This window comes from Oculina patagonica, chromosome 5, assembly GCF_052425735.1.
Source record: "Oculina patagonica isolate OP01 chromosome 5, crgOcupat, whole genome shotgun sequence".
In the NCBI taxonomy this organism is placed as follows: domain Eukaryota; kingdom Metazoa; phylum Cnidaria; class Anthozoa; order Scleractinia; family Oculinidae; genus Oculina; species Oculina patagonica.
This window is the reverse complement of record NC_135762.1, coordinates 8,549,306-8,571,327: the sequence shown is the minus strand read 5'-3', so window position 1 is coordinate 8,571,327 and position 22,022 is coordinate 8,549,306. Positions and strand designations below refer to the sequence as shown.

Genomic DNA, 22,022 nt, shown 5'->3' with positions numbered 1-22,022 from the left:
AAGATGACTTGAAAATGAAAACTTCGAATAATTATAATTAAATACCAATTGAATTTTAGATGAGAAATTCCGGAAGTGACATCTGTGTTTAAAATAGGAATTTTTGTACAACTTAAAGTTCCGAAAAAAAGACCACATGTTTGGTAAAAATCACAGACAAACATGATCAGGAAAACAAAACAGGCCAATTGGTTTAATTCACGAAAATACAACTTTCTTGAGAATGAGTTTGTAAACAAGACAATGAAATCGAATTACATTTCACACGAAATTTGCATACATTTGAACTTGCAAAAAAGAAGTATCTCTGCCGAGACATAATAGCGTCAGACCTTACATTAATAATTATTGTATTCTGATCTGATTGTTATTTTTTATGCATAACTATTTGGAAGTGGTTCTCATCGATGAAAACAAAACGGTTTTTCATTCACTGCTTGAAGTATTTATAGACGTGAAAACATTCGCTTAATCAAATTACATTCTGCACGAAATATTTTGTATCCATTTGTCCCGAAACTTTGAGGAAATTGAAATCTTTGTGGACAGTACTGCATAAAAGCAGTTTATAGAATTGAATAAAAAGATAAGAACCATATTGATAAAGGAAATTTTAAAACTTTATTTTGGTTCATTTTGACGAAATTGAGGATTTTCAAAGACTGCCAGTAAACGGCTGTATGGTAGCGGGCAGAATGTTTGGACTCCATATTTATTCTTCGAGCACATGTTTCTACAACCCCTAGAGGGGGGTACAACAATTCGTGCAATGTCACATCCGGGCTACAAAACAATACAAAACGACTTATCTAGAACGTTCGGCTTGTCACGCAATGTCACGTCCGATCTCTAGTACAAAACGGCTAGTCTAGAAAGTTAAGCTTTCAACATCCTCCACCTCGCAACTTGCGGTAGCATGTTGCGACTTAATCAGTCCTTAAAGCAACTTAGTCAGTCCTAATAGCGACTTAGTCAGTCCTTATAGCGACTTGGACGAACAATCTCTCTCCCTCTCCGAGTCCTCTGTGGAAGGGTGACTTCAGGTTCAGCTTCTTCATCAACATCCTCCATCGTCTCGGCCTCGCTGTCTAAAATCCCATTATCTCTTTCAGTACTCTCTGGTGAGCTTGTAATGGGCGGGAGATTGTCAGATTCAGCACAGAGCTCCAATTTGTACAGTTTGCGAATTGGTCGGTTTAGCAATCCCGACTTCACCTGGACAGTCGCAGCACGGCACCTTCCATCTCTGCCAACAATCAGCTGCCGGACAACCCCCATCTTCCAATTTAGACGCTTTTCTCTGTCATCAGCTACAAGGACAACTTCTCCTTCTTTTAAAGGATTAGGCAATGTCTTCCAAACTTCCCCCTGTGAACCCAGCACTTGATGTAGGTATTCTTTCTTCCAGATGTCATTCATGGAGGAAAGCCACTTTTTTCTCCGTTGAAATTCATCTGAGATGTTCAGTTCTCTTTCTTCTTCTTTGAAGTCTTCTCGCGGTGGCAACAGGAACTGTTCAGGACACAAAGGGATAGGAACACCACCACCAGGATCGCTCGACTCCCACAAGTAAGTGATAGGCCGGCGGTTGATGACTTTCTCCACCTCGGTTAGAGCGGTTACTAATTCCTCCCAGGAAAGCACATCATGGCCCAACGAACGACGTAGCAGGCCTTTAACAATGCCCACTAACCTCTCCCAGGCTCCTCCCCACCAAGGTCCGCGTTCCACCACAAATTGCCACTTCATGTCAAGATTCTTCTCTTTAACCCACTTAGCTGCCGCCACAAAGTTTGATCCATGATCACTTATGCACAACTGAGGGACACCTCTTCTGTTCATAAATCTCTGCAGTGCCTGAGTCAACGCTTCTACAGACAACGACGTCACAAGTTCCAAATGAATGGCTCTAACTGACATGCAGGTAAATACTACGAACCAGACCTTGCTGTTATCCTTCAGGTATAACGGTCCTCCTAGATCCATGCCAGTAGTTTCAAAGGGACGCTTGCAAGTTACACGACACCTAGGTAGAGGAGGTGTCTGTTCAGATGCAGGAGCCGCCAAGAACCTGCTACATTTCCTGCACTTCCGTATCACAGATGAGACTGATTTCTTAGAGCGCAGGATCCAAAGTCCTTGGCGTCTCAGTTCTGAAATAACTGTCGCAGTACCAGCATGTTGCATTTGTTCGTGAACATGAAGCACCAATTGGTTGACAACACCACACTTCTTAACTAGCACTGGATGGAGTTCCTCAAAGGTCGCTTCCACTTGTTGCAATCGGCCCCCCATCCTGATTAATCCTCCTTCCAAGAACGGGTGTAAGGACTGCAGACTAGACTGGCGGTAAACTGGTTGGCCATTTTCCAGTGACTCTAACTCCCTCCAGAAAAACTTTCTTTGCACTTGTTTCAGGACGACCATTTTGGCATATTGCAACTCTTCTGAGGTCAGCATAGTTTGGGTGTTTTTAGGAGACTTGCGCCAATGTAGCATCCAGGCAACACTTCTCAAAGTGCGAAGGTACTTGCTCGTTCGGGTTGGGTCAACAATTTCCTCCACATATTTGGGTTCTTGATTGTCAGCTACGGCCATCATCAGTAATGCAGTATCTGTGTCATTCTTTGGATGCTTCGGCCATTCTGCCTCAGGTCGTTTCAACCATTCCGGGCCGCTCCACCAAATCTTCGCGCCAGACAACTGAGCTACCGTCATACCCCGAGTAGGTAAGTCCGCAGGATTTTCATCTGTTGGAACCCACGACCACACTCCACCAACAGCAGTAATCTCTTCCACGCGGTTAGCTACAAACACTCCACCCACGCGCGGTCCTTGACTTATCCACGAGAGAGCAACACTGGAATCTGTCCAAAGGAATTCATCATCAATCTTAAGGACACCGCTGTACTCCAGTCTCAGTGAATTCAGAAGTCGAGCTCCTAGTAAGGCACCAAGAAGTTCTAGGCGAGGTATCGTGTCTCCGTTCGGTGGGGCAAGTCTACATTTCGAAGCAACAAGATTCACTGTTACGTCTCCATTTGTGTCTGCAACACGAATGTAGGCTGCCGCAGCATAGGCTCTGGAGGAGGCATCACAGAAAACATGAAGTGACAGTTTTGTGTACTTGCATTGAGAGGGAGTTATTCCCAACCATCGGTTTACTCTCAGATGGTTTCCTCCTGAGAACCCTTTCAATACCTCTTCGATACGCCTTCGCAAATCCGGGTAAACTTCCTCATCCCATCCAAGTTTCTCTTTCCAACAGTCTTGGACAATAATCTTCAATGGAGTGACAGCAGGGCTCACTAGCCCACATGGGTCGTAAATCTTAGACAGGCAGGACAACACTTCTCGCTTTGTAAGTTTCTTGGGTACCATATCTTCCAGATCAACAAGTGGAAGAAGTTCATCAGATTTTAAGTCCCAACTAACCCCAAGTACTTTGTGGAGTTGCTGCACTTGGCTGTCTGAAAACTCATGGAGCAGATTTTCATCGTTGGATCGAAATTTCCGCAGGTTAAAGCCACCATCTTTAAAGATACGCACTGCTTCATGCCAGAACTCCCTTGCTTTCTCAGTGTTCTCCATTGAGTTCACCGGATCATCCATGTAAAGGTTGCGAAGAAGTTGGGAAGCCATTTCTGATTCACCGATGAAACCCTCTAAATGCTGTTTTAGGACTACTTGCAGCAGAAATGGTGAGGATTTGGCACCAAAGAAAACCTTCTTGTATCTGTACACCTCGATCTCCCCTTGCAGGTTGAGCCACAAGAAGCAACAAACATTTCGGTCTTCCTCACGAAGCGACAGCTGGAGAAATGCCTTTTCAAGATTACCAACAACACCAACTTTGCCAACTCTGAAACGGAGAAGTATGCCCCACAACAGCGGTAAAAGGTTTGGTCCTTTCTCAAGGGCATCGTTAAGAGAAAGGCCTCCTTCAGACTTAGCTGAGGCATCGTGTACAATACGCAGTTTAGTTGTCTCTCGATCAGGCTTAACAACTCCTCGATGTGGAAGATAGGACTGAGGAATGCAGGCTTTTGGTAGCAGCTCAATGTGACCCTCTTCTAGGAGTGTTTTTAACTGAGTGTCATATGCTGTGTACTCTTCAGGCGTCAACTTTCTCACCATGCGACGAAGCCTTGTTTCACAAAGGGCCTTGTTGAGTGCTAAATGCTTTAGGGCTTGAGGTTTCCAAGGCCACGACACAACATACTTCCCAGATTCATCGCGTTGGATAGCATTCTTTACCTCCTGCTCAAGGTCTCGTTCCAACACCTCCTCCTGTGCAACACCAAGGTGGTCCAAAGTCCAAAAGTTCTGAAGTTGTTCATGAACAGAGGCTCGAAATGCGTGGACATGAGCTCTGGCAGCCACACCCGCAAATGGAATGGATCCACTTCCACCATGAAGGACCCACCCAAAAATTGTTGGTGTTCCTTTGAGGCCGTTCCTCAATTTAACTGTCATACCTTGGACAATGGTGTCATAGCAATCTTCGCCAAACACAATACCAATGCTATCTGTACCAGGGCCAGCAAGATCAGCAAGGACTGGACAACCACTAACAACCTCTTGAAGGGCTCGATAGGACTCAGGCTCCACCCTCTCAAAGACACCAGACAACTCATCCATCACTACAGCTTGGAAGGTAAAGGTATTTGGAAGATTTACTCCTCTTGCAGTCACCTCAACAACATCGAATTCGCCTTCCAGCACATCTCCAAGTGTCTCAATCCGCAAATGACGTTTGCCCACAACTCTCTTTGGTACATTTGCAGCCAAAAATGAAGACATCATTGTAAAAGTGGCCCCAGTGTCACACAGTGCTCTTACAGCCACATCCCCAATAACAACACACACAGTTCTCATCATCACGCCAGCAGTTTTGATGTCAGCATTCTTAGCGGAAGACATTACAGCAGCGTTTGGAGGTTGAGACGACGGTGGCAAATGACTCTGGTTAGCTGGTGTATAAGGAGGGGCAGCAGGATTCCAACTTGGGTGGTTTGGTGGGTTACTGGTACTTGGAGTGGGGTTTTGAACTTCTGGAATTTTCACTCCACCAGTCTTGCATAGCTGAGGGATATGGGATCCTCTCCCACACGGGCATGGTTTTCGAAACCCACATGCGGCCATCCGGTGTCCACGTCGAGCACAACGAAAGCAAGCCCTTATTTCTTTCACTTTCTTAAAGCGATCATCAACCGACATAGGTACAGAGCACTGTTTTGGACTATGTGGACCCTTGCAAAAGGTACAGGTTACAGATTTAGCCATTAAACCAGATGCAGTTGGCAACAAAGTTTTTTCTTTTTCGATAGACTGGTGCTGTTCTACCTCAACAGGCTGGTCAGCACTCTCTCGGATTTCCAGTTCCTGTTCCAAAAATTTCAGCAGCTTCGAAAATGTCACATCTTCCTTTGATAAGCCAGCTTTTTCTCGGGCCCACACCAATCTCCAATCCTTGGGAAGTTTTGATTCGATCAAAGGCATCAAAAGGGATCCATATTGTTCAGTAGTAACTCCTTGTACTTCAAGCGCTCGCACAGTTGCACAAAGCTCATCCAATGCATCTCTCATAGCTTTATTGGATTGTTCAAGTGGTTTCATGTCTGCTAGTTTAGTCATTAGGCGATTTTTTTGCACTTCATCCTTGCCATAGCGTGATGTCAGGCGTTGTACAGCGACTTCATAGTTTGCCTCTTCAGTTTTGATGTTTGCAATGTATCCTGCGGCTTCGTTAGATAGCAGGGACTTTAAGTAAACAAACTTCTGCACGGTAGGTATTTCAACGTTATCATGTATTGCTACTCTGAAAATGTCCCAAAATTCTGGCCAGTCCAACACATCGCCCGAGAATTTCCTAAGGTCAGTCTTTGGCAACTTAATTTTAGGCGTACTTGACGTATGTTTTGGTGATGGAGCAATGGGTTCAAGCTTCGCACTTTCATTTTGCTTTTGGCTGTTCTTTAACCATAATTTTACATCATGAATTCGTTCTCTTACCATATCGAACCATGGTCCTTGAGCTTCCACTTCATCTCCTACTTGAGTGTCATCGTCCAAGAGCTTCTCGATTTCCATCTGCAGATCCTCGGCTTTCTGCAATCTCGCAACAATCGAATCGAGTTTTTCCTCCACTCGAGTAACTTCAGGCAAGTCGGACTCAATCATGTTTCTAACAGCGTCGAAATCCCTTTTCATCCAGCCTCTCAACCCAGTGCGGGCTCTCCTCAGCTGATCAATTTGTTTCGTCTTCATTTCGATCGGTGTTGGCGACAGACGAAAGTAAACAACACTCGAGGCTAGCGATTAAACACGTCGCGGGTCACCATGTTTGGACTCCATATTTATTCTTCGAGCACATGTTTCTACAACCCCTAGAGGGGGGTACAACAATTCGTGCAATGTCACATCCGGGCTACAAAACAATACAAAACGACTTATCTAGAACGTTCGGCTTGTCACGCAATGTCACGTCCGATCTCTAGTACAAAACGGCTAGTCTAGAAAGTTAAGCTTTCAACACAGAAGTCGGTTCGTTCTGAATTTTTCAATACGGTATACAAGTTACAGGTCAATAAACAGACCCTCTGTACAGTAAAAAACGTTTTGGGAACAAACCATTGTGAACTCATTTTCTATGTTGATCAGTAAAACTCCTTAGTACGACATGGGGCTTGTTATCAAGTTTGTTAGTACGTTAATACTGCAAGGTGTATAACCTCAGAGAATTATTATCAGTGTGTTTTGTTTTATTAGCGGTTTATACTCCAAGGTCTTGGAATGGGAGATCAAAATTAAGGCAAATTTCTGATATTATCTGATTGCTTGACACAGATTAGTACGATACTGAATTGGTTAGGAAATTTAAACAAACATTAAATTGAATGAGAGTAGAAAGGGAGGGACAGGTGGGGGTGAAAGGCTAAGGAGATGGAAAGGGAGGGATAATTAAAATCCATGCTTGGTTATATCACGCAACCTTTGACTTCTGTTGTTTTCTCACAAGAACAAAAATTAAGATGGGGTTCTACCTGAATTTGAATGGAACTTTAAGAGATTTAAAGAAGGGATTGAAGAAAAGAATGGAAACACCTTCAAACAGTTGACCCCCTCGCAAGAGCACTCCGGGTTGTCAGGAGACTGTTTGGTGTCCGTCCACCAATTTTTAACTTCAAATTCAAATTTTAAAATCACATTAAATCGTCAATATTTCTTATTTGTCTACATTTTACTAATCCTTTGAGAAAAACTATCGCCTCCCAGACATCCCCCAAAATCGTCCAAAAATTAACAAAATACTGCAAAACAAATATATATGGGATAAGTAAAGCTTTTTTGGATTCCTTGAAACGCGGCTGAAATGGTTTTCAGTGTTTTCCAGCCCTTATACTTTGGGTCAGTACTACTATTCTTCACCAGTTTCTATTACAGTAATGGTATGAAACAAATACCTAATCATTGGTCAATAAGTTGTGATCATTTTCTTGACAATAGTACCTGATTAGGAGTTGTATACTGTTCCATTAAAGTGTAAGGACTGGAAAATACTGAAATGCGTCAGCCACCTAAAGCGTTGGAAAACTTGGTCTTCAGGTAAAACCCCGCCTTTATTAAAAGGCTGCACTTTGCTAAGTGTTACAAATTTATATTTTCTAGACGTCTAGTGCAATCGTTTATTTGTATTGTGCAAAATATATTTTTATAAATTAAGACCATTTATGTCATTAAGTAATAATGCAATCTTGAAAACATTCCAGATTTTCATTATTAAATAGAAACACGAAAAATTCAAATTTGGGAAAACAAGCCTGTCAAAATGACGTTGCCATGGTGTTTTCAAGTTACTGGCACAATAACTAATCCTACCAAATTATTGCGAGATAAATTTTCGATAAACGCGCAAAGTTTGGCAGCGTTTGGTTGAATCTTGAAAAAGTTATAAGCGTCAAAAGTCAGCGAGGGCCTCAAAAGCCCCCCCCCCCCCCCTCCGGCCCGAATAGGTTTAAGTGACTGTTTTTGCAGTGATTTTTACTGTACTGTACCCTGCCTTTCAAGTCAAAACAGATAGCTAATTATTAAGCGCCCGATTTTAAGCTTCTCAAGCTTCTCAAGCTTCTTGTTTATAATTATCGGCACTGCCTACCAGTACCTTGTCTAAGTGCGTCAAGGCCCGCACTTCCTAACCTGTGGTTACCACTAGTTCTACTTGTGAAATGAAAACAATAAATTGAATGCAAAGTATTGTTATGCGATTCGGCAGAGATCTGTATCAAAAGTTAATGAATACTAATTAGGGGTTTACAGTTGTGTAAATGTGATCTGAATACTGTGCTAGGATTGCTTTGCACCCTCATGAATAGTAAATGAATTTTACAACAGACAATTATTATGAAAGAGAGTGTTTTACTGGGAACTAAACCACTCGTATATTTCATACTCCACTCCATCCGGGACCCGAGTGGAGTATTTTCCGTATGTCACCCTTGCGAGTGTCATGTATTTGTTCTTTGACGTCACGATTCCCGCCAATTTCCACTCTGTTGAATAAGCTTGGTTTCTTGCGCCGTTTGTCGTTAGCAAGCGACGAGCAAGCAGCATTTGGAAAAAGAATTAGTTTTCTGATAAACTTAAGAACCAGAACACGATAAAGGAAACCTTATATAGTGCAAATAAGAAAACAAAAGTAGTTGAAATCCATCGGTTGTCAATACATTGCCGCATCGGATTCAAGGCAAAGTTATTAATGTTTTCAATACTTCGATAAGTTTAATGTAGTTGACAAGTACTATTTTGTGAAATATTGATTTCAGTTAGTGTTTCGATATCCTGGGCACCGGGTGCTTTGTATTTTGTGTTTTTTTGAGGGCCGTGAAGGCCACCGGCATGTGTAAAACTGGCTCGATATATTCGGAAACACAATAAAATCGGCATTATCAGCTATCTGGTCTCCGTATAATAAAAAAGAACATTACACGTTGGCTCAAAGATATGAATTTTACGTTGTTGTGGCAAAAAACAATATCTCACTTGTTCGCTGCGCTCACTCATGAGATAGTAAGTGTCAAACATAACATTCATATCTTCCCGCCACCGTGTAATATCCTCTATATACTACAAGGCTGATCATACTATGGGAAAAAAGTCGACTTTTGATGTAATTTATTTTTTTAAGATACAGGGCCCTATGGAGACCAGTCTTAGAGCTGAATGGGCTACCCTGTGTAAAAAAAGTTTTGCTCTACTCTACTCTACTCATATATATTTGGTAGTCTAGGATCCGAACTATGGACCCGAATTATTTAACCTTCGCTTAAATCGTGTCGTATATAATAAAATATAGTGTCGTATATTGCTATCGCATATTATTAGAGCCTTATACAAACAAATGCCTCCATTTGGCGCGAAAATATACACTGATATTTGTCCGCGGACATTATCTGTTCCGAGAAGCGAACAGTTTTCCGAGAACAAAACTCGAGGAAAACTGTGATCTTTGAGGAACAGACAATGTCCAAGGACAAATATCAGCCCATATTTTTGAACCCAACTGGAGGCTATTGTGTTTATTATCCTTCAAATATTTTTTTGCAAGGCCGTTCATTTTGGGAGACCTTTTCTCAAAGGTTTTAAACGTCAAAGTTATTCTGTAGGCGTTCATAATATTGTAAGTCTTTTCAAATTATTCAGTTTTATTCAATTAAACAATTTAAAAAAATAACGTGCGAACGTAAATCGCAAAGTTTGAACCAGGAAATCTTTGAAAACCGTTTAAATTTTTTCTGTTGTCCTAGACCTGTTACCAGCTGACAACGTATAGTAAAATGCAAAATACCTGGGTAAAAAAACAACGACAGGTTAAGGGAAATGGTTAATACTATTGTACACAGACAGGACCCACCTATCTACAAAAAGACATGTGGTCTCTTCATGTACCCCCCCCCCCCCCACCTTTCCCCCACCTTAAAAGATGGCGTCTTGTTTGTATAGCCCCCTCTCCACTCCCCCACTTGTGCTATTTGTCCAGCAAAGCAAGCTTCATGCACACCTAATATGACAGTCTCAACTCAAAATTTTAAGGCCAATAAATTTTGTCCAATTGCCTTACCAGACAGGTGGTATCTTGCGTAGCTCCCCTACCCGTACACAAGGTGGGTCCTCATCGAGTACACTTGTTAAGATTCCGTACTTCTCAATCTTCCTATTTCCCCTTGATTTGATGTGTGACCTCCAAGGGTGTGCGAAAGGGACATGGACTAAAAAAATAAGTAAATTTTAGATGAATTATAAAGCCCTGCGACAAACTCATGCAAAGAGAATAATATGACACAGTTGTTCTGCTAGATGATTTATTTATTACCACTTTCAGTGTGCGTATCATTTCCATTTTATCTACTACAATGTTGCAAAGCCCATTCTTTCCTGAAACGGGCACTACTTTTATGCGTCTGGAATTTCTCTTCTTCTTCTTCTTCTTCTTCTTCTTCTTCTTCTTCTTCTTCTTCTTCTTCTTCTTCTACTTGCTGTTAACGTAGGGCCAGTATTTCTGGTAGGAACCGCTCCACCCTTTATGAAATTGGCCATCACCATTACCTCCGTTGGTCTTGAATTGGATCCACAAGTATTTTTGCCCTCTTTCATAAAAGGAACCGATAGGAATGGAGTGCCCGCTCCAACCGTTTGTTAACAAGCCTTCGCCAAATCTATAAAAAGTTAACAAACAGAAAGACAAGCAAACAAATTTTTTTTACACTGACGCAAAGATCTAATGGGTTTGTTCCTTTGGAATGATCGAGATCAGGATCAACTATCCAGGAGCGCGTTTTTGTTATTCACAATTCTGGAATGAGAATGGCCAGAATGCGAAATGCGTGCGTTTTTCTAATACGCATTCCTATTCCGGAATGGACAGAACGCCATTCCGTCCATTCTGCCCACAGGGGTAGAATGAAAAGAATGCTGCGAATGAAATCCAAAATCGCGGACAGCGAGATGAGCGCTGCGGATTCAAATACGTCCCTACCGAAGAAAAAACTGGTTGCGACATTGGTTGTAATTTCATTGTAGTAGAAGTACGGGCTTTTTTCAGTGATATTTCATACAATAAAAATTAGCTTGATTGGCGACGACATGAAGAAAATGGCTACTCACGGTCGGCAACAAACTGCGAGAACAGGTGGAAGTGCCTTACTTCTTCGTTCCGAAAGAGCGAACACCACAAGACAACAACAACAAGAGTGGAAGGAGCAGAAAAGAGTGCAAGTCCTACAAAGAGTTGGCAGAAGTGTACGGCTACGGTAATGGTCGTTTTTTAATGCAGGCATTCCTAATTATTCCTAGCATTCTGTACCAACCAATCTTATTCCAGAATTGTGGGTAAAAACACGCGCCCCAAGTTCATGGTGCATCAAAGGACCCGATGAATCTTTGCTCAGGGTGGAGTCATCGGTTCCGTTGATGCACCATGATCCAAGTGAACTTGGATCATTGATCCTGATCTGGGTCATCCGAAAGGAACCCACCCAGTACATTACGAAACCCAATAGTTTCCAAAATTACAAACTTCACAACATCCTTAAAATTCATTTAAAAAATGAAAAGATATTCAGGCCTGGTAAACCATTCTAGGCTTGTGGAAAGTCAAGCAATCATGCCTCGTGGAAGAGCCCGAATTTAACATTGTCGTTTGACTAATTCGTTAGTTAGACCTTACCTTCCACTAGTGATCTTCACGTAGTCATAAGTATTTTCCGTCTGGAACTCAGTGAAAATAAAATCGGGAATGTCCACGGTGCGATACACCAACCAAACGCAGTCGAGATTATCCGCGTAACCATTTGGATAGCCTGGGGAAGAGATCGTGCCACCTCCGTCTTCGTACACGCCTCCACAGGATGTGTCTAAGAAATTACACATAAAAGGTTAGTTATAACTTATTTACCCTGACGTGAGCGTGGCGATATGATGAAGTAAAAGGATTGGCTAAGTCCAGTTGTACGACCAAAGTTTTATGTATAGACTCTTGCTTTTAGGCCATCGTAACTTGATTAAAAATAAAAAAAGGTGATAAACATTATAAAAAATCGCATTTTACTAACTTGACGTTTCGTATGCTGAGCAACATAAATTTTCAAAAGCATGACCATTATAAATACCCCTTTCACTGATAACAATATATAAATTGTTGTCAAAAATTTGTAACGGTCATACTTTTAAAAATGTATGTTGCTTAGGATACGAAACGTCAAGTTAGTAAAATGCGATTTTTTTATAATGTTTATCACCGCTGTTTGTTTTATATTTTTGACCAAGACTTTCTTGTGGCCCATTTATACGAATTAATTAAACATGTTGAGCAAATTAGTGGCAAAAATACTGGAAGCCTGCCCTGCCTGAACTTTTGGTTTTTTGTGGTAAGGTCGACACACGGCCAGGAAGAAATCTTTGTATGCTAGTGACATGCCTTTATCAGACATTGAATCTCTAAAAAACTAACAACCCAACTCCCAATTTACTTCGTTCTCTCTTCCTCGAGATAGGAGGTTGAAAGTATCAGCCGACGAAACCGCTCATGATCAGCAGCACAATTTGCGGCCTCAGGATCATTCTCGAATAAAATAATGTATTGAAATTTACCCAGCTAGAGTAAATTGACAAAATGTTGACGGTTCTATTTACCGACTTGATCGTAGTTGAAACTGAATCCTTTCCTGTTTGTTGCCTCATCACTGATGAATCTAACTCGCAACACATTCCCGGATGAAGTGAATGATGGCGGTAAGTGGGTTGTTCCGTCAAACACGATAGATGGACTCTCGAAGTGGTTTGTATCGTAGATCAACAAGAAATCTTTACCAGTCTCCGTCATAAATTCGGTGAAGTCAAGTCTGATTTTCTTGTTCACAGGGACTTGTATCTGCCACGTGCAATATTCGTTGTCGTTGTAATTGCTAGGGAAGTTTGTCGACGACACTGACCCCCTTGGGCCAGTTAAGAATGCTCCACACCTCGTTTCTGAAAACAGTACATTTTTTCTTAGTGTCAAATTTCTTTTTTTTTAGCACGGCTTCTTCAGCAGAGGCCAAGAATAAATATCTTCAATACAATAAACAAAAAACCAAACCTAAAGCCTGAGGGTTTCCAAATATGGAGGTCAGAAGATAAATTTATAGCACCGGTAGTAACACTTATACCGTCGTGATTATGAGGATCCAAAGATTTAGCAACTGTTTGAGAGATTTCTGTTCCTTTAAGATTATCTTTGACGAACTCAAAATGGAACTTGTGGACAATATTTAGGTTAAGTGAGTACTAAATATTACCAGGTTTCAATCAAATCGTTAAATTTATGTTTAGTAAGTCATCATTGGTTAATATTTTTCGTCCCTGAGGCGCATCTATCAGCAAACGTATCCACGCTGTGGTAATCGTTTATAGTGTATAACGTATCCAAATATATCTGCAGTTCACTAATGTCTTACATATATTCGCTATATCATCTACTCCACTTGCGGGACATTAGAACCTACGATTGACCTGCTCCCAACGTATCAAGGCTTTATAGCTCAGTTAGTAAAGAGCAACGCACCGCTATTCTTTAATCTTCATGAAAAAAAATCATTTTAACGGGATTTAACCGGGTTCAAATCCCGTTAATTGTAGCCTTGAAAATTTTTTTCAGGCTAGAAAAATGCAATTGCTTAAATTGCTTACACACTGCGAGGATCACTTCATTCATTTCATGTTTGTTTTAGTTGCAATCAAGTTCCCTTCACGACGTCATATCACGTTAAAATTATTTATTTATTTAAAAAAGTCAATTCTGGGTCAGCCATTTTGGAATTCGGCATTTTTTTAAAAAAATGTCAAAAATCTCCAAAATCGTGATTTAAAATCATGACATGAATGTGAAAACATATGATGAGGATTCAAAAATGTAAAAACTTTGGAAAAAACTCTTCATAAAAAGCTTAATCTCACTAGAACAGAAAATAATTAATAACGCTGAAAAACCGCGCCAAATTTTGGTAAAACGTCGTTTGTAAACACGGTTACCATAAAAAGTCATTTTTGTTACATACCGTTTAAGTGAAATAAGATCAAAATCAGCGAGGGCACTTTGTGCCCCCAGGCTGAATAGGGTTGATAAAAGTTATGGCTAAAAAAGTAGTTACCCTTAAGTTATCAGGCAATATATGAATGGATTCGATTATGAAAACAGTCACATGGCCTGTCACTAAATGTATTTTGGTTCAATACTCACCCTGACAAGTGGGCTGAGCTCCCGACCACGTGCCATTTGCTTGGCAGGTCCTGGTGAGGTCCCCAACTAGTTTCCACCCAGGGTCACATTCCAGTACTACTGTGCTCTTGTAGGTAAACGTATCTCCATATCTGACGCCGTTAGTCGGTACACCAGGGTCACCACAGCCAACAACTTATTTTTTTAAAAAAAAATATGTATATTAAACATACAATAGAACGCCGCCTTACTATCACCTCGTTCGTACGCCCACTTTCATAACAGTACATTCCAGGCATTATAATTTCTTATCGAAAGAACCCCATAACGGTCAAAATCAGTCCAAAAATAATGGATATTACATGGTCGCGCGAAGGCATATGGTTTTGTTAAGCTCGATTGAAACAATACGTTACGCATGAACACAGCAAAAGAGTTTATTCCTATATTCAGTCCTACGTTGAAGCCGTCATGTCATTCAGGCCGACGTGTCATTTTTTTTTACCATATAGACAAAAACTGAAGTGAATCAAAAGCACAACCTATACACCTCTAAGATGGCTCAAAACCACGCCCTTCTAGGAGGCTCGATGTAGTTTCTTTAGCCCTAGGATGGTTGTTTTGAAAATGAAAATAAGGAAGGCAAAGGAAGCCAATCTTCCATTTTTGCCAAAATACACAATAATAATCAAATATGACCGAAGTTTAATTTTTTTACTGGTCACAAAGTTTATTTTTTTTTACTTTGTCACAAAGGTTACCACAGCAACGACTGACGTTTTCTTTTGTTTTCAAACAAGTCTATTTTTCTCGAAATCTAGATTGACTCTTGGTATTTATTATTTGATATGTTAAAGTTAAGTCGATTGACAAACTTTTGATGAAACAGGGCTAAAAAAACTACATCGAGCCTCCTTAATGTAGCTGTATTTACCCCAAATGGAGGGGTACACCACCACTACCACCACCACTCAAGAAAATGATACCCACATTTGATGAAATGCTCTTCTTGTTGCAGAAATTATCACAAAAAGGGTTTAACTTACTTGGGCATGTAGGCTGTGTACCAGTCCACTGGCTGTTAGTTTGACACGTACGAACCTGGGATCCCTGCAAGGTGTAACCGACGTCACACTCGAACTCGATGGAGTGACCATATTGGTAGATCGATGAATTCTTTTTTCCATTTTCAGGCACTCCAGGATTTCCACAGGAACGCTCTTTGGGTAGCATTGGAGAAACAATGGCAACGATCATATTCATTTCACATTTTGCGCACTATATACCTCTTCTCATTACCTATTCTCATTTATCATTGTGGTATCAAACTGTGACGTCATATCTATAGATCATGCGCATATGTGATGCCATGCATGCGCGTCACACGCTGCTTTATTAGCGGCAGGTGAAGAAATTTTGATGATTTCATCGGAATCCACGTATAAGGTAGCCACAAATTGCTTAACAGTACAGGCCAATTTGATGAATTGCTAGTTTAAATGTATAGTTAGACAATTATTGGATGAGGTGGAGCTTTATAACTAAAATAATGAGCACATGTAAATTTTCAAAAGACTATAAATTGCACTCGCTCTACTTCCGGATCGTGCAATTTTGTCAGCCTTCTCTGTAGTCGAAATTTTCGAGACCAACTAAATCACCAACCTCGTTCCCAGGGTCTCTTGGGGGCGGGGAAAGAGAGACCCTGGGAACGAGGTTGCTAAATTAGTTCTTAGTATTTTATGCCAACGTCAAAGAATGATCAAATAGTGAAAATTTAACCGTCCTCCGACAAATGAGGTGGCAGTTTTTCTGTCAACCGTTTAAGGATGAAGTTGTTAGGCTAAGAGTCAAGGATCCAATGGATGACAATTTTGCGGTCGACAAAAAATGTGGGTATTTTTTTTTCTGTCAAACGTCAAAGGAGGGGCTCATGGAGAGCTAGATATAGACAATACATGAATAAATATCTACCCGTCAACCGAAACTGTGGGTAATGTTTAGTATCAACCGTGAGAAGAGGGTCTCAATGGGTCTAAACGTAAAAAAATGGGTTCCTTCTGCAATCAGCCATTAAAGAAGAGTGTCAACGTGTTATAGCGTCAATAGAAATGTTAAACTGTTAACCAACAACATTAATGGATTATTAAGCATCTCTGTCTACACCTTGGTAGGAGTATCCGTATATTGAAGCAAAGAATTTACTGAAATTACCTAGACAAACCGGTTTTGTGCCGCTCCATAGTCCACTGGCTTGACAAACTTGACTGTCCTCTCCCTCCAGGTGATAGTCTGGTTTGCATGTATATGTCACAGTGGACTGGTACTTTGTGTTGGTTGCTATGTGACGAAACCCACCATAAGGATTGCCGGGGTCACCACAGTCTACCACTGAAATTGTCAAGAAAAAAAAAACACTCAACAGGGCAATTCTGATACTTATTTGGCCTGTGTGTGAGCGGCCAGAATTATTTGAATGACCGCTTGTTTCCACCTTTAGTTATAAATTTTTCTTTTAGTCTGCGATGATGATGATGAGGATGATGATGATGATGATGATGATGATGATGATGATGATGATGATGATGATAAGGCGCCATAAAATAATTCCTTTTTTTTTCTTATCCGGTATTTTGTGACCATATGACTTATGTTTAAAGACTATCTGTGATGGACTTACATTGGCATTGTGGGTCTTGCTCTGACCATTTTCCTCCTCCTTGGCCATCAGAGATACAAGTTCTAAATGATGAACTTGCTGGCACCAGATTGTAGCCATCGTCACAGGTGATACGTAAGGTGGCGCCCTGTTCGTACCGGTAACCTTGAACTGCCCCATGAACAGGGACTGGAACAGGACTACAGAAGGCAGCTGCAATTAAATATGTATTTTCGTATTATTTCGCACAAAGCGAGGTCGAAGGCCAAGCGCGGTATGCTAACGCTATTGTCAGCCCCGGCGGAATTAATTTTGGTTGTAGTTTCTCTTTCTTTCTTACTTCTTTCTGACAATGGTGTTTGGCCATAAGATTGACGTCAACCGCCGCGAAGTGGTTACCAGGCTGTACAATAACCCAACAGGTCATCGTTATGCAATAAGAAAGAGTGGAGGCCTACAAGCAAAGGGCAACGGCGTACATGGGACTGAAACGTTTGCAATACAAGTTACCAAATTTTTTAAAAGGCTACATTTGATATTATCAGCATTACAATTGTTTGTTTTCCAGAACGTTGACCTCGAGATGTTGAATTGCATTGTGTTTGGTTCTATGCATGTCCACCGAACCGCAGAATGCATTTATTCTTCTTAAACGACATGGCACAATTTTTTTTGTTCAGTTGATTTCTATAATCATTTCACTGATCATGATTTGACCGTCTGCGTTCTGTCTTGGTGTACCGTTGTAAAAAAAGCTTAACACCGCGTTTTCTTTGTTTGTGAGATTATTACTTGATCACTACCTACTATCACTTTTTAATGCTACTCTCCAATCAATAAACAGAAGCAAAATGTCGCTTTTTGCCTACGTTTCAAAATTGAGGCTTGGGGCAAAAGTCATGTTTTACTCACATATTTGACTTTTATACATAAAACGCAAACACATTTTCGTATAAGAGATTTGTAACGGGACATCTTTTGAAATAGTCAGGAGGAAGGGGTTTAGTTTTTGAAAAGATAAGTCTTGCTGAAACGCAAAAAGCAAGCGTTCCTGGACAGACTACTATAGTTCCCATGGTCTCTCAGCTAAATAACCTTACCAACAGGTTGTGATATTCAGAACATACCAATACATCTTGGTTGCGTTCCGCTCCATGTTCCATCTTGCTGACACGTTCTTACTGCATCGCCAACCATCGCGTAGTTCGCTTTACACGTGAAGGTGGCCTGAGATCCAAGAACATTCTTGCCGCCATCTTGTCCAGTTAGAACAACGTTGTTGGCGTTTTCCACTTGTCCAATTTCCGCACAGTAAACACCTAGACGTTATATTAAGATTAACAGAACTAATTTTTTTTGTGTTTGGGTGTCTTAAGAGAAAGGTTAAAACATATCTCAAGTGACAAGTCATTGTAATCTCAAGCTCGTTAACGATAAAGGCTTATACCGTCTGGAAGTGGGAAGGGTGAAAACAACCCGCCCTGTTCAAACTTTTGTTAGTTTTGCTTTTTATCACTCCTTAAATTTGTCAGGTTCTTAGTTCTTTAACAATCATGTTCTTTCAGGCTGTTCATTTCAATATTATACAAGAGGGGGCCTTACTTAAAACCTTGAAAAGTTAGTCATGAATCCCCAATTGGGAATCCGTGAGACCCTAACACACAAAACTAACCTCTTCATTGACCGTCTCGTAGCCGCCAGATGTAAATGCTCTTACCTGATGACACAATTATATTTGGTTTAATTCTTCTGTTTCATTGTCATTCAGTTTGTCTTGAGGCAACATTTCTGCCGTCGCTACGGCCAATGCTTTCGTAGACTGTAGTTTGGAGAACTTCATTATCACTGAATGAATTTCTTTAGATTATATATTCTACCCTTTGCGGAATTCAAGTATTTGTCTGTGTTTCTCTTCTTTCTTCACCTCTTGTGGTTTCTGATTGATTATTACGCTACCATTGCTTGAATTCACTGAGATCTTTCGGCGATTTCTTACCATTCTCATCTTTAAAGTTTCCAATTTTTGTCCTTAATTATGTGAAACACTTACGTATACAGGTAGGTGTCCCCCCTGACCACTGCCCGTCGGCTTGACAGTATCGTGTGGTTGCAAATGATGCTCTGTATCCATTGTTACACGTGTATGTTGCTGTGCTTCCCAAAGCGAGGCCGGAACTGAGTGCTACGTTACCATTAGCTGGGTTACTCAAACTGGGACATGACAATGCTACACAGGTAAAAGAAACAGAACAAGAATCGAATTAAGATCGTGGCAGTAATTATAAGTAAGATTGCGATAAAGATATTATGGCTGAGAATATTATAGACAGTATTGCCGCATGGACTCTTGGTTATTTTCGCCTTTTTGTTACTCCTTTGTTGTTTTTCTATGTTAGAAAACTATTATATTGAGGTTTCTTTCAATTTGAAAGGAATCGGAAAAATGACTTTATATACTTTGACAGAATAGAATATACTGAGTGATACAATCCTTACGCCTGAATAAAAAAAACGACATCAACGGGATTTGGACCCGTGACCTCCGCGATACCGGTAGGATGCCCTACCAATTTTCGATACCAATTTTATACAGGGTCGTGTAGGGCGCGTGACGCGTGATTTGGGCAAAATTAAGCGCGTGAGAGTGAAAACAGCTCAAATCTGGCCGTGATCCGTGAATTTTCGGTCTAGTGTGACGCGTGATCTGCTTTTGAGGATCGTGATTTGTGATTCAAGCTGAACATGTTCGTAAAAACCAAAGATAGATTGAGTACTCAAAAATCAATTTACGGTATCGAAGTAAAATTGACAAACGATACAATCTTGAAGCCAAAGACTGATTTTGTATGAGGATGCATTCTTCAGGCTCAATTTATGCATTTTAGGTCTTGTCTTACACTGGGAACTCGCCTGAGAGATCAGTGTTGCTACTTGGCTATTGAAAGGTAAATGCCACACAAAATAACTAATCAGTTACAGCTCATTTTCTTTAATAATGAATACCCAATTACGTGATTCGTGGAATGGTCCAAAAATATACGTGACTCGTGAATTGTAAGAAAATAGGCTCGTTTTTCGTGATTGGGACCCCCCTGTTACCACCCTGTTTATATTGTACGTTGCTGTGCACACTGAAAGCCCTAGCAAAATCTCAATCCTTAGGATTGATTGACTTGTATTCGCATCACTTTAATGCGAACAGAGCTTCCCTCCATACAAAGTTTCAGGCCTATACACTTCTCTGTTTTTAAGGGCCTGTTTACATGGAGGGTGAGTGCCCCGGCTAACCGAGTTACCCGGCTAGAAGGGATAAAACATAGCCCGCCTTTACATGCAGAATTTACAACCCTTCTACCCGAGTTAAGACAGCGTCATTGAAGCGTGTCACAGCGTGGGAAAACCATGTAGCTTCAAATGATTAGAGAAAAATATGACTTTTTACTGAATAATCAAGGCTGGCCGTTTAGAAATTAACTGCGTCCATTTGGGAAAAATCAATCGAAATTCAAAAGTCTTTGGCCGCCAAATTGAAATTAAATTTGTTGTTTCGTGAATTAGGATAACCATTCCTACGAACATTTCGAATTATTTAGCTGTTGCTCAAAGAAATATTTTCCAGTCCACAGATAAAACTAATTTGATATAATTTTGGTCAAATAGCACTGATTTGGTCCAGAATTTATACATTTTATTTTTTACACTTCAACTTAAATTTAAGAACACGCACAAGGACTTATCCCGGCAAGCCGGGACAGCCCGGGCATAACCGTTTACATGACAAAAAGCTATCCCGCCTAGAAGGGTGCCCCGCGCAAGTAGACCGAGTGCCCCGGCAAGGCGGGTTTGCCGTCTAGCATGTAAAGTCTTCAATTCGTTTTCTAAAAAAAACGTATGAAGTTGGCTCGCCCAGGGTAGCTCGGTAAGCCGGGTAACTCGGTTAGCCGGGGCACCCGCCTTCCATGTAAACAGGCCCTAAGATACAGACGATTAAAAATGGCTTTACGGGCCCGAAAAGTTTCCGGGACTTTGGAGAAACGGGACCCAGTTCAGAAAGCTGATGACCAGTTTGCTATTTTAAAGCGCAGCCGAGGGGTTGAACTCGAGACTACACCTAGAACAGTCAAGGCATGGCAAAGTTAAAGATTGGAACCATGGGCCTCTAGATTTCAAATCCAGCGCCCTTAACTACCCGTAACGATAAAGGTCTTTGTATACATATAGCATCGTATGTTGGTATTACAGTGTTTGATAAACGCTAACCTAAAGGCCCAGATACTTAAAATTATTGTTGGGAGCGGGCTTTTGACTTTCGAAGGGTAAAATTATTTTTGGGAATTCACGTCTGAGGAAAATAAGAAGGCAGGCAACTGTATCGTTTAGGTGGTCGCTCGTTGCACAAATGGGCATGCTACCAAAATAACATTCACCTTCGCAATTCCTTTTATCTGCGCTCAACATGTATCCCTGCCTACAAACGCAATAAAATGACAGGTACGTGTTGATGCAGGTGTGTTCACATCCACCATTTGAAGTCGCACACTCATCATAATCTAGAAATAAAAAATAAGATGGAGCAATTTGAATATCAACATCCATTACCAGACATAAAATAGCCAAAATAGCTGTCATTGTCCTTTCTGCTGCTCAAGTAACTCAAACTTAGAGGAAACACGAAATTCACAGTTAACCCATAATTAGGTTTTCTAACGTTGTTTTTTGTTGAGAAAGGCTACGAACTGTATCGCGATGTACAACGCACGTGCAGACTTAGCCATTGCACTAACGATAAAACCATGTGACCTTTAAGTTCCCTGAAATTATTATATAGCTGCTATAAAGTAATGGTGATAAAGAGTAGAAAACGTGAACGAATTTTTTCAATAATTATCTTCTCACGGCACAATATATCATTCCAATGCATTAAATCTTGGGTCGGATAAAACTGTAGCGATAGGTAACTTTACCTTTGCAACTTCGTTTCCCAGAATCCAACTCGAGACCACGTGGGCAGGAACAAGAGAATGAACCAGCAGTGTTGTGGCACGAGTGGGAACAGCCACCGTTAGAAAACGAACATTCGTCAATATCTGCAAGAAATCAAGTGTTAAA

General features: G+C 40.9%; 2 protein-coding genes across 2 annotated transcripts in view; both read right to left on the bottom strand.

Moving 5' to 3' along the window:
* Window positions 1-972: 972 nt before the first annotated feature.
* On the bottom strand, window positions 973-6,270 carry LOC144654969 (uncharacterized). The gene has a single exon (XM_078515197.1). It carries the CDS (start codon window positions 6,268-6,270, stop codon window positions 973-975), a length of 5,298 nt encoding a protein of 1,765 aa, XP_078371323.1.
* A 4,099-nt stretch (window positions 6,271-10,369) lies between these two features.
* The window catches only part of LOC144655349 (sushi, von Willebrand factor type A, EGF and pentraxin domain-containing protein 1-like), a 39,658-nt gene continuing 28,005 nt past the window's right edge, over window positions 10,370-22,022 (bottom strand). Inside the window, 11 exon segments of the mRNA XM_078515587.1 lie at window positions 10,370-10,715; window positions 11,726-11,912; window positions 12,691-13,026; window positions 14,276-14,449; window positions 15,301-15,474; window positions 16,469-16,645; window positions 16,935-17,126; window positions 18,041-18,232; window positions 18,964-19,140; window positions 21,341-21,463; window positions 21,878-22,000. Of these exon segments, the coding sequence (XP_078371713.1) occupies window positions 10,529-10,715; window positions 11,726-11,912; window positions 12,691-13,026; window positions 14,276-14,449; window positions 15,301-15,474; window positions 16,469-16,645; window positions 16,935-17,126; window positions 18,041-18,232; window positions 18,964-19,140; window positions 21,341-21,463; window positions 21,878-22,000 (2,042 nt within the window). The 3' untranslated portion in view covers window positions 10,370-10,528.

Bases quoted from the DNA above. Each gene is read 5' to 3' on its own strand.
- LOC144654969 (XM_078515197.1), bottom strand. From the start codon at position 6,270: ATGAAGACGAAACAAATTGATCAGCTGAGGAGAGCCCGCACTGGGTTG.